Here is a 12,036-nt window from a genome sequence, read left to right as displayed (position 1 = left end):
AACTGGAGGGGTTAGATACAGCCTTCATTAACCCCTTCACGACCTAGATGAGTAAAATTGTTTGACGGAAGCGTAATAAATAAATAAATAAATAAATACATAAGTGAAGAATTAACCCCTTCTGGCCTTGGACGGGTCCCTACACTTCACAAGGGGGTAATATGGGATTGCTTATTGTATTTTTTTTATTTTTTGTTTTTATTAGTTTTAGTTTTCGTTGTCTTTCAGTTCATTATTCAGTTTCTTATCTTTATTTCCCTCTTCATCTCTTATCTTTAATATTTCTCATTATTATATCTTATTTATTTATTTAGCTGTCTCTCTATTTCTTTATTTTCCCCTTCCCTTCTTAATTGTCTGTTTCTTTCTGTATATATTTATCTATTCTCTTTATCTATATTTCTTTCTCCCCTCCACTGTTTATTTTAATTCTCTTTTCCTCCTTATATTTTTTGACTTGGTTTTATCTCCCAAAATTTCCTCTCCGTCTTCTTTCAGTCTCTCTCCCAGTTCCTTTCTTCTTAGTTTTATTATCTTTCTCCACTCTCCTCCTTCCTTCGTGTCTGTATTATCTTCCTTCTCTCTCTCTCTCTCTCTCTCTCTCCCCACATTTATCAGCTTTCCCGTCCTCCCCTCTTCGTTTATCAATACCCGATAATTAACAAAGCAGAAGTGGATAATAACAGTCTTTCCCTCACAAATTAGAGTCTTAATTATAGTCCATATGATAGTCCAAATTATAGAGTCCAAATTATAGTCCAAATCAAAGAGTTCAAATTAGAGTCCATGTGATAGAGTCGAGATTATAGTCCAAATTATAGAGTCCAAATTAGAGCCTAGATGAGAGATTCAAGATTATAGAGTCCATGTGATGGAGTCCATATTACTGTATACTGTAGAGTCCAAAGTATAGAGTCCAAATTATAGTCCAAATCATTAAGTCCAAATGATAGAGTCCGTGTTTGGTCGGGCTCTAAAACCTCACTTATTTGACTCTTTCTGTCTGTCTCTCTCTCTCTAAGGATTCGAATGGTCGTGCGTACAGTCGTCATTCGTAATCCTTTGTATGGTTAGCCCTGCGAATGTATAGTTGGGATTCCAGGGGCTTGAATAAACTGCGGATGAGTGTGTGGCCCACTTCACCGTAAAAGCTGTGATAATTCTTCCTTTTTGTATTTTCTGTTTTCTATTTTTTTGAGGGGGGGGGGGGATTCCGGGGGCTTGAATAAACTGCGGATGAATGTGTGACCCACTTCACCGTAAAAGCTGTGATAATTCTTGCTTTTTGTATTTTCTGTTTTCTTTTTTTTTGGGGGGAGGGGGGATTCCGGGGGCTTGAATAAACTGCGGGTGAATGTGTGGCCCACTTCGCCGTAAATGCTGTGATAATTCTTCCACTTTGTATTTTTTTTTTTTCCTTTTTTCTGGGCTCTACCTCGACTCTTCCGTTGGCCTGAGTGATGATAGAGATAATATTAAATTGTGATGTCCTGTTGTATTTTTTATTAACACAGTACCGAAGGAAATAAAGTGAAAACATCCTGAAATGTTCCTGTTACTTCTCTGTATTTTTCTGTATTATTATTATTATTATTATTTTTTTTTACGTTTTTCTCCATCATTATTTTTTGTATAGCCATTTTTTCTATCTGAATATGCATTGTATTTATTTATATGCCTGTTACAAGACTGCATATATGTATTTTCTGGCTATCTTTGTGTCTGTCTTGTCTGTCTGTCACTCAGTAATAGTGATGTGTATTAATAAATCCTTTCCCTCTTTCACAGATTGACCTGAGGCGTATTGCAATAAGGTGAGTCAGAGGAGAAGCAACTGCAAAGAGGGGAAGAGGGATGGAGAGGAGAAGGGGAGGGAAAGAAAGGAGAAAGGGACAGGAGAGGGGAAGATGAGAGAATGGAGAGGAGAGGGGATGAAAGGAAAGGAGATGAGTGAGTGGGAGTAAAAAAAAAAAAAAAGAATCTGATAGAGGAAAAGAATGGGAGAGAAGGAGGATTAGCAGGAGAGAAAGAAAGGAAAAAGAAAAAGAGGAGAGGAAAAGGAAGAAAAAAAATTAGATGAGTGAGTAGAGAAAAGAATAACGGTAAAAAGAAAATGTTGTGAGAGAGGAGGAAGGACAGGAGGGAAGAAAGAGAGGGAAGAAAAAAGGAAAGGGGGAGAGAGAGAGAGAGAGAGAGAGAGAGAGAGAGAGAGAGAGAGAGAGAGAGAGAGAGGTCACAAAGCAAAACTAGGTTAAAGTATGTGAAAAAGAATTTATTACCAGAAAGAAAAGATGAAAATAAAGAAATGGCAGTAAAAAAATGAAAGAAAGGGGAGGTAGGCAAAGAAGCAAGGACATTAAAAAAAGAGGAGAAAGGTTCATGAATGTGAGAGAAACAGAAAAAGAGAGAAAAAAAAAAGAGAAAAAATAGAAATACAGTTAGAGAAAACCTCAAGGCATCCATATTGACAACTGCCAAACTTTCCGATACAATTCTGTTAAGAAAAACAGTTTTATATTTTTAAGTATTTTCTCCAATAAGTGTACCCACATGTTTTGGCTCGTTTTTATAACACGATAGATCGAGAGATAGGTAGATAGATACATGGATAGATAGATAGGTAGGTAGGTAGGTGGATAGATGGACAGATAGAGAGATAGACGTAGATATAAATATTTGAACTGTGCTCAAAACTAAGCTAATTTTTTTATGCAGATATGGTACATTTTTTTCTTCTGCATCAGTTATACCCTCAGTTAAATTATTTAACCTCGATCTGTACGAAACATTTATCTGTGTTCATTATTGTTATTATTATTGTTATTATTATTATTATTATTATTATTATTATTATGTACAGTTCCTCCAAATGTCTAAGCTCATTCCTTCTTCTTTTCAGACATAAGCACCAGACATGAAGGTTGGACTAAAAGAAACATGGATTAGGATGGAATTGTGGAAAAAATAATAGAGAGGGGGAGAGAGAGAGAGAGGGAAAAAGAAAAAAGAAAACAAGCGCTTAAAGTGGATGGAATGCAAGGACTTGAACACTATTCGCCGTCCGAAAGTGTTGATGCAGAATTATTTTGAAAATCTTTGTAATTTTGTGTGTTAATATGAACAAAAGTGGGGGGAAATAAAAAGATGAAAATAGTGTATTATACCGGTATATATAGTTTTCACTCTTGTAAATAAGTGCATAGAGAAATAAAATACAGAAAACACAAAATCAGAATCACATTTCGTTCACAACCAAGAGTATAATCAACTTCGGTGAGTAGAAGATCCGGCGATTCAGTGTGAAAAATCGGCGCCAAGTCTGAAAGTCTAGCTTGAAAACCGTCAGTGAGAAAGTCCGGGGCGAACAGGTGTCACAGTTCCGAATAGCCACTTCAGTGTCGAAATGAACTGACAGAAGTTCTAAAAGAGGCGAGTTGGAAGAGGAGCTGGACCAACCAAATCATTGTTATTTTGTGACGCATATAATTCGTAGTGTCCTTAACCAACACAACAACAACAATAACAAGAAATTCTAAGTGTGAAGATCTGAAGTGAAGTGATAATTGGTGAATGAGAGTAAAAAGAAAGTGGTAGTGAACTTACACGAACTTGAACAGCGTCAAACTCCTCACCAACCTAACCCACCGCACACCCATCCACCTACAAGCCTACCAAATTATCTACCTACCAACCTACCACATACTTAGTGCTACCTACCTGCCTACCTACCACATACTTAGTGCTACCTACCTGCCTACCTACCACATACTTAGTGCTACCTACCAGCCTCACCATAGCAACTCACAAGCACATCCATCTACCTACCCATCCATTTTCCTGCCAGTCTACGCGCCTACCTACTTACCTACCTACCTACCCAGCATCATGGCGGAACTACTGAGTGTGCAGGTACCGAGCCGGCGAGGTCTGGGCGGGTATGCAGAGTTCCACAAGAGCAGCGAGGCCATGATGGGCGGTGTGGGCGGCCTGGGTACGCCCGTAATGGGATCACCTGCCAATAGACATCCCTACCTCAACGCAGCACTCACACACGCCCGCATCAGGTGGGTGGAGAGAGAGAGAGAGAGAGAGAGAGGAGGGGGATTATATTGTAGTTTGTTGTGTGCGTGTGTGTGTAAGAGAGAGAGGGAGGAGGGAGGGAGGGAGGGGGGGTTGTGTCGTGTTGTGGTGTGTGTGTGTGTGTGTGTGTGTGTGTGTGTGTGTGTGTGTGTGACTTGTACGTTCTCCTGATGTAAGCTTTTCTGCTATACCTTACTTTTTTACATTATTATTATTAGTGAAAAATGGGTGCGGGGTGAAGGCGATTATCGTTCATTCTCCTTCATTTTTTTTCTTTACTTTTCTTATTTTTTCTTGTGTTCATCTTTCTCTTTCTTCTTCTGCTGCTTCTTGTTCTTCTTCTTCTTCTCCTGTTTTTTCTTCCATTCTTACTCTTCCTCTTCTTCCTGTTATTATTATTATTATTATTATTATTTACAGAATGCAGCTGTGAAATAAATACTGTAATCATTGGCAATTGCCGACGTGGTATTTCATGGTCACGTATTGGAGTTATCAATGAATGTGTGTGTGTGTGTGTGTGTGTGTGTGTGTGTGTGTGTGTGGAGTTCCAGGAAGATGATTAAATGAGATTACCCCTTGTCTCGCTTAATTTACATATTAATGAAGTTATTAGCTGATCTGACTTATGAGAGAGAGAGAGAGAGAGAGAGAGAGAGAGAGAGAGAGAGAGAGGACGATGAATGAATGAATAAAGGAAGGAAGGAAGGTGAAAAATCATAAGACAGGGGAGAAAAAGGTGCAAGAGAAGGTGAAAGGAAGAAACAAGAGATGTAAATAGGGAAGCAAAAAAGGAAGAAAGAAAGAACGACGGAGAGAAATAAAAGAAAGAAGGAAGGAAGGAAACCTTAAAGGAAAGGAATGGCAAACTAGCCTAACTTTTCTGTAATGATACCTACGCAGAGGCACGGACCCACGCACACATACTTACACAGGCATACACACACACATACTTACACAAGCATACACACACATACTTACGCAGGTATACACACATACTTACACACATACTTACTGTACACAGGTATACACACATACACTGTTATACACACACATTCTTTCACAGGCATACACGCACACATACACTAGCTTATACGCACACATACGTACACAAACACATGCACACACGTTCACAGCTGCAGATACGAACATAGTAGTACATGGAGACCTGTAATTCATGTTCATTGGTACATTGTGCTTACTGTACACACGTAGTAGGGCTGACAGTAGTCGTTTTAGCATCAGCTGAGAACAGTGGACTGCAGGCTGAAGTTCCCTCTGTCCTGCAGCTCACCAATCTCCTTTCGGGGGCAATGGAACTTGAGGGACCATTATAACCGGGCAGCTCCACCACCCGGCTGTATCGTTGCAACCGCATGAAGGCGCCCCTCTCCAGCATGCGTTGATACGGTAATAATAGAAGGCAGTGAAAGTACAGTTGGAATAAAAAGATGTGCCGGAGAGTTTGAGGTGGAGGAAGTACAGTCAGTGTCAGAAGTTATGTTGAAGAGTCATTGGTGGCGAATGTAACGTACCTCACTGACTCACTTGACAACACATTCCTTGCATGTACTCGATATGTATCACGCATTTTGAGCCTAATGGTACATAGGGGTAAAGAAGAGGAAATTAGGGGTTAGCCTAAGCAAAATTGGGTGACATGGGGTCAGAGAAGGCTAATATACCCCAAAATGTTAAGATTAGAACTGAACTATTGACGTAACTTCAAAATACTGAATCAGGGGGCCTAAAGGGAGCAATAACTGGACAAATGACAGATGAGGGGAGACTGCACCAGGGGTTAAAAATAGAGGTGTATCCCAGGAACGACAAGACATTTTCTTTGGTTTGATATTCTGTCTACGTTTTCTCTGTAGTCGGTGGTAAATGCAAATATAATATTGATTTGGTTTTAGTATTTAGATATTTTTTACATAGTGAAAGCCATTATACAGGGACACAGTTTGATAAATATTCTTGTGAGATTTTATTTAATTTTTTTTTTGGTGGGGGGTGGTGCTACCTTGGCTCATGTAAGATGTGGGAGGTCGAGATGATGAAATTATATATATATATATATATATATATATATATATATATATATATATACTCTTCAACCGAAAGGTAGTATCGTGCAACACGATAAACTTACGATATCCACTGTATACTATGTGGAGTTTTATGAAGGGAAGTTCGTGGATTTGTTAGTGTTGATTCTCTCTCTCTCTGTCTCTGACTACAGCCATTATTAAACAAATCCACACCGAGATAAAGACTACATAATCCATTTACAGTACCGACACTAATATTAACCATTCACTCCGATGATGCATTTCGTTGCCAAGGATTCTCTCCAAACGAGGACAGCCATCAGTGTTGAGATAAAGGTCTAAGCCTTGATAAGTCGGTTTGTGTTCACCTGTTCTAATTGGACTACTGCGTCTTGAATAATGAGGTGTGGTCGGCCAGAATCATTGCAATCAACACCATGGTACATTATACCTGTATATGGTTGCTATTTTAGCGATTTTGGCACCAGAATGAGACACTGACATTTATTTAACACGAATTTTGGTGGCTAGTATTTCATCAACATGCAAATGGCAATATTTATTCAGCTTTTATATTTGGCACTATGTGATCAGCATTTAAGCAATATTCAGTAGATTTTTGCATAATTTCTCGATTATTGGAATTTTAAGTACCTGGTGATAGTTTTCCGCTTTATCAAGACACGTCTGCCTGATAAATACCCCGAGACACTGTCCGGGCCCTTTCAGTGCCGCTGAAGTTATGGCAGGATGTGTGCGCGCGGTCAAGGCCGCCTGGGTTGGCTGGCACTTTTTCTTGCAGTATGATTTTTTTTTGTTTTCCATTGATCTCTTGACACTTGACCTACATTTGCCTCACGCAGGCAGTTACCGTGGTTAGATGCTGGATGCGATGTCCTTAGGTGGTATGGCGCTGGGATTCGTTAAATTTGAAGGTTTGCTGCGTTTTAGTGGTTCCATATGATTAGGGTGGTGAGTGTTGAAAGGGGTCATGTCGGATACGTCTGAATTTGGGGTTATTTAAGGTTAAGAATGGTTAGAGGTGCATAATTACTGAGGTAACATGCTTTCCTTAGCGACATACTCTTTCGTATTACACCTCACAGTACGCCCGTGTCTGAATTACCAACTGTGGCCATGTTAAAAGAATATAAATACCATACAAGAGAATGTTAAATATGCAAATAAATAAATAAAATAAAGGAATAAATAATAGATACATAAACGCCTAAGGAAGAGGTGCTACGAAGCCTCTTATGCTACCTAGGATACGGCCACACAGTCAGATGAGAGAGGGAGAGAGAGAGAGAGAGAGAGAGAGAGATGAAAATAAAGGCGAAAGCGAAATATGGATAAGCGAATGGGACGAAGGATAGAGGAAGAAGGAGGGGGGAGAGTAAAAGACGAGGGAGAAACGAGAAGGGAAGGAAAAAGTGAAAACGGGAAGGGGGAGGGAAAAGTAAGAAAAGAAAAAAAGACAACTAGCCAATGAAATAGATAACAAGGAGAACAGGAATATAAATAAAAATGAGAGAAGCAGCAGAGAAGAGAGAGAGAAAAAAGAAAATACAAAAAAAAAAAGTGAAAAAGAAAATACAAAAAGAAGAAACAGTGAAACGAAGGGGGAAGGATTAATTAAGAACCCGAAAAAGTAAAAGTAAAAGTAGCATCCAAGGTGAAAGTAAAGTTGGTAAGTAGGTAAAAATGTAGGTAAACACGACTCCCTCGCTAAGTAGGCAAGCTGATAGGCGAGAATGAAATAAGTAAACACTGAGTAGCCTCTTATTAGATAGGGGTAGGCGGGCTGAAGTAAGAAAACTAAGTATGAATAGCAGATGATGTTACTACTTACTATATCTGATAGCTATTGTTTCTGCTGCTACTACTACTACTACTACTACTACTAATAATAATAATAATAATAATAACAATAATGGTTCCAGTTGGCCAGACAAAATCGTCCGGTGATAGCAAGAATTTAGCGTGTAATTACGACCAGGCCGGCTTGAAGAACTGATTTATTTTACCGAAACGAGGAAAATGTCGAGTGTAAAGAGGTTAACTTAAAGCCGAGATTATCAACAACACACCCCATTTTTTTTTTTTTTTCTGTTGCTGTCACATTTTTAAAAGACCTAGGAGAGCAAACATGTAGTGAGGGAGTTAGATATGGAGCTCCGGTGGCTGGATGGATGACGTACTCGGCTCGTGAAGCTTGTGCTGTGAGTGTAGGGTTCAAAGACAAACTATGGGAAGCATTATAGGTGTATGCCGGACCTGCTGGATAGTGCCATTTTACTCTAACCTGACAGAGATGACTAACCTCCCCCCTCCCCAACTCTTCCCACAGGCGCACCTTCCATATTCGTACCTCGCCAGTAGCGGGAAGGGTAAAATCTGTGGGTTACTCTCCCTTGGAAAAGAGGTCCGATGTTGCAGTGGACCTGACACAAGTACGGAGTGATACAGAAAACGGGCGCAGGTACGGATATTAGACACAGTCAATTTTAAGTAACCCTTCTGAGTAAAATCGCATGGTAGTAAAAAGAATAAACAGTATAGTAATTAAAAGATTAAGAAAAGCAGGTAAGAAAAAAATGTTAAGTGATGCAAAGAAAACAATTGGAAAGTTATCCTGCTAGTAGAAAGAATACAGTTACCTTGAGAAAAACAGGTAAGAAAAATGAAGATGATGCGAAGAGCAGGTAACAAGGGAGAAGTGACACATAAGGAGGGCCTGTAAGTAAAATCATAAGATTAGGAAAACGATACTAAGTAAAGTGTGAAGCTTAAACGTAAAAGGAGGTTCAGTACGTCAGATTTAAGTAACAAGACGTATAATTCGTTGATTGTAGTTGGGCGGAGGTTTATGTCCACTTGTAGCCTATTTCACGAAGCTCAGTGGCAGAATAAGACAATACTACGGCTGTATATCCTTTCCATAAGCAATCCTTCGTGACTGGCATCATATTCTAGTGTTTATCTCATATTACATCACCATTGAAGAGAGGGAGATGGTATTTTTACGCCTAGATAAAGTGTAGCCTACAGATTAAAGTAAACAGAAAGCATTAAGCAGTAGTAGTAGTAGTAGTAGTAGTAGTATCATTCCCAGGTTCATATGAAACGTGAACCTGGTAGACTGCAGGCCGAAACTACCCTTCTCCCGCAGTCCACCATCCTCCTTTTGGGGGATAGGGAAGTCGTCGTGGTGCGTTTGTATAAGCAGTAAAGTGAGCCGACCAGCTATATCAGTGCCACCACGTGACACCGGCGGAATGATAAAGCTAAAGATATAATAAGCAGTAAGCACCTTCACCTAGATAGTGTATTATTACGTTATAATTTTATTTTTGCCTCTCCCAGACGATTTTATTTAGCTTAGGGGAGTGCCGTAGTACCAGGGGGGTTGTTGAAGGGTGTCACTGACCCCTCAGGTCTAAGCAGTGTCTCCTAAGGTGAAAATGACGTCCTGGGATTGAAGGGGTTAAGTAGAATTGTGTCAGGAGAGGAGGAAAGAAACAGAAAGCTTAAAGAACTGGTCTTATATAAACATTATGTAAAAAAGGCAGTGAGCAGTGACAAAGTACATCCAGAATTAAGTAAGGAAAAGATATTAACCAGAACGCACTACAAAACAGGCTTAGTTGAAACTAGTATACAGTAGAAGCAATAGCGAGAGGTTAATAAAATAATTCGAAAGTAATTTACAATAAGTTACGTACAGTGTGTCTTAACCCTTTCAGTCCGATGACGCATTTATCTTCATTCTATGTACAGACGAGTATATTCACCTTGGGGCAGAGCAGCATACTTTCTTTAGTCCATCTTGGCTTTTAATTGCCGTCTCTCCATCTTGAATTAACGCTGGAATATGATTAACCCTAGAATATGAAGCTAGTCACGAAGAAGTGCTGTGAATGGATGCAGAGCCATGGCATAGCCTTCTGGTGCCACTGAGTTACGTGAAATAGAGCAGTAAAAGGACGAAAAATCTGAGCCAAGTTAAGGTGAAAGAAGTATGATTAGCCAAGGGGGAAATTAAAGACTACCTAAACCGCTGCCGTTCAAAAAGCCTCTCCCAAGCTGAATGAAATCGTCTGTAACTCGGAAGAATAGACTGGAAATAAATAAATGAGAAGGGTTGAGTGTGACGGGCGTGGGTAGGGTCGAAGTGGTGCAGTGCAGGTGAAGCAGAGAGAGAGGTTATGACAATTTCCGCAGGGGAGGGAGGTCTAAGCGCTCTCTCTCTCTCTCTCTCTCTCTCTCTCTCTCTCTCTCTCTCTCTCCTGACCTTTTTGTATCGGTATATAATTGTCTGTCCTGACATTTTGTAGCGTTATATAACTCTCTCTCTCTCTCTCTCTCTCCTCTGACCTATTTGTATCTTATGTAATTGTCTGTCCTGACATTTTGTAGCGTTATATAACTCTCTCTCTCTCTCTTCCTTATCGCAGCAGTCATCATTCCCTGTTTTTCTATATTTCCCAACACTTTTCGTATCTTATGTCTCTCTCTTTCACGTAAACTTTAACCTTTCCATTGCTTTGATTCAACTTTAACATCAAGGTGAAGTATATATGAATATTTTTTCTCACCATTTTTGTTGAGATTTTTTCTATTTCGTTTATATGAAATTTAGTTGATTTGCTGATATTGGCATGAGCGTCAAAGAAAATGGGATGTTAAAAGTTAAGCGGTACTGTTTTGTTAATAATAATAATAATAATAATAATAATAATAATAAACTGTATCACTTGAAATATAAACTTAAATATATCAAATCCACGTCAGAACAAAAGGAGCAGGAGTAATAATGCAGTCTCGTACCTCCTTCAGCAGAGAGAGAGAAAGAGAGAGGCTGAAATATCCACTTCCTTTGATTCATGTCCCGAAACTGATGACAGCTGATGAAAATTGTGGGAAGGGTGATGAAAATTATGACTGATGAAAATGGTGTTGATGATGATGACAAAATTGATGATGTGTATATTCCTGTTATGAAAATATTACAAAATTTCGCTTTCCATACGAATCTAAGCCACAGAGGTCTATATTTGGTGTAAGTTAAAAGACTGCATTTGAGTTAGGGTTGCGTGTTCATACTTCTTACGCCTATGCTGGATTCGCCACGAGAGATGAGGCCAAAACGAAATATATATAAATGGATAGATGGGTTGGTAGGCAGGCAGATAGATAGATTGATAGGTATAGATAAACCATTTCAGTGTGTTGTCTGTTTTCCTGTTTATTTATCCTTACTAAATGGTGAGTTAATTTAGATTAGAAAGTATCTCACCAACTCCTTCACTAAGACAGGTATCCCCTAAGTTAAGAAACCGTATGGCAGTGGCGAGAATGGCGTACTGAAAAGGTGGAGAGAGAGAGAGAGAGAGAGAGAGAGAGAGAGAGAGAGAGAGAGAGAGAGAGAGGAGGGGTCGTTGCTAAGTAAGGATAAAGTTTTTTGGATTCGTGTCGAGAGCACAAGAGGATGTGGCGTCATGGAACTGATTATTTGGAATGTCAAAACTAGCTATAAATTAAAGGATATATAATAGCTGAAGGTGTGTTATGGCCTCTTAAAAATAATTAAGTAGAACCGCCGGAATACTAAAGTTAGCGTAATGACGTCACGGTGTTAACAAAAGAGCATCGCCTTCCCGTGACGTCAGGAGGTAAACTTCATGTCGCCTTGCGTTTGTGATCACTTTTATTGCTCCTTCTATTTATAATCTTCATTCTAAGAAGGTCCCTCGTAATAATAGAGTGGCCGTCATTGTCGTCATCATTATTCTTACTATTTTTTTACTGTTATTTGTTGTGGTGGTGGTTGTATTGGGTGCTGTATGCAGAGTATGTTTAAGGTCTTTTTTGAACATTGTTTCAGTACTATATTCCGTTTTTC

At 39.3% G+C, this 12,036-nt stretch overlaps 1 protein-coding gene and 1 long non-coding RNA gene across 2 annotated transcripts in view; both read left to right on the top strand.

Annotated features, from left to right (window-relative positions):
- Window positions 1-2,991, top strand: part of LOC145404985 (uncharacterized) — a 67,123-nt gene extending 64,132 nt beyond the window's left edge. Inside the window, exons 2-3 of the long non-coding RNA XR_013898258.1 lie at window positions 1,789-1,814; window positions 2,900-2,991. This is a non-coding gene — a long non-coding RNA (uncharacterized LOC145404985). The remainder of the gene's footprint in view (window positions 1-1,788; window positions 1,815-2,899) is intronic.
- An 894-nt stretch (window positions 2,992-3,885) lies between these two features.
- LOC145404928 (ATP-binding cassette sub-family G member 1-like) overlaps window positions 3,886-12,036 on the top strand; it is a 69,124-nt gene continuing 60,973 nt past the window's right edge. Inside the window, exon 1 of the mRNA XM_080276450.1 lies at window positions 3,886-4,064. Coding sequence (XP_080132576.1) covers window positions 3,886-4,064 — 179 coding nt within the window. The remainder of the gene's footprint in view (window positions 4,065-12,036) is intronic.

This window comes from Coenobita brevimanus, chromosome 1 (assembly GCF_032717465.1).
Source record: "Coenobita brevimanus isolate Jiangsu-jjx chromosome 1, ASM3271746v2, whole genome shotgun sequence".
NCBI lineage: Eukaryota > Metazoa > Arthropoda > Malacostraca > Decapoda > Coenobitidae > Coenobita > Coenobita brevimanus.
Note: the sequence above shows the minus strand (reverse complement) of the source record. Positions and strands in the feature narration are given on the sequence as shown.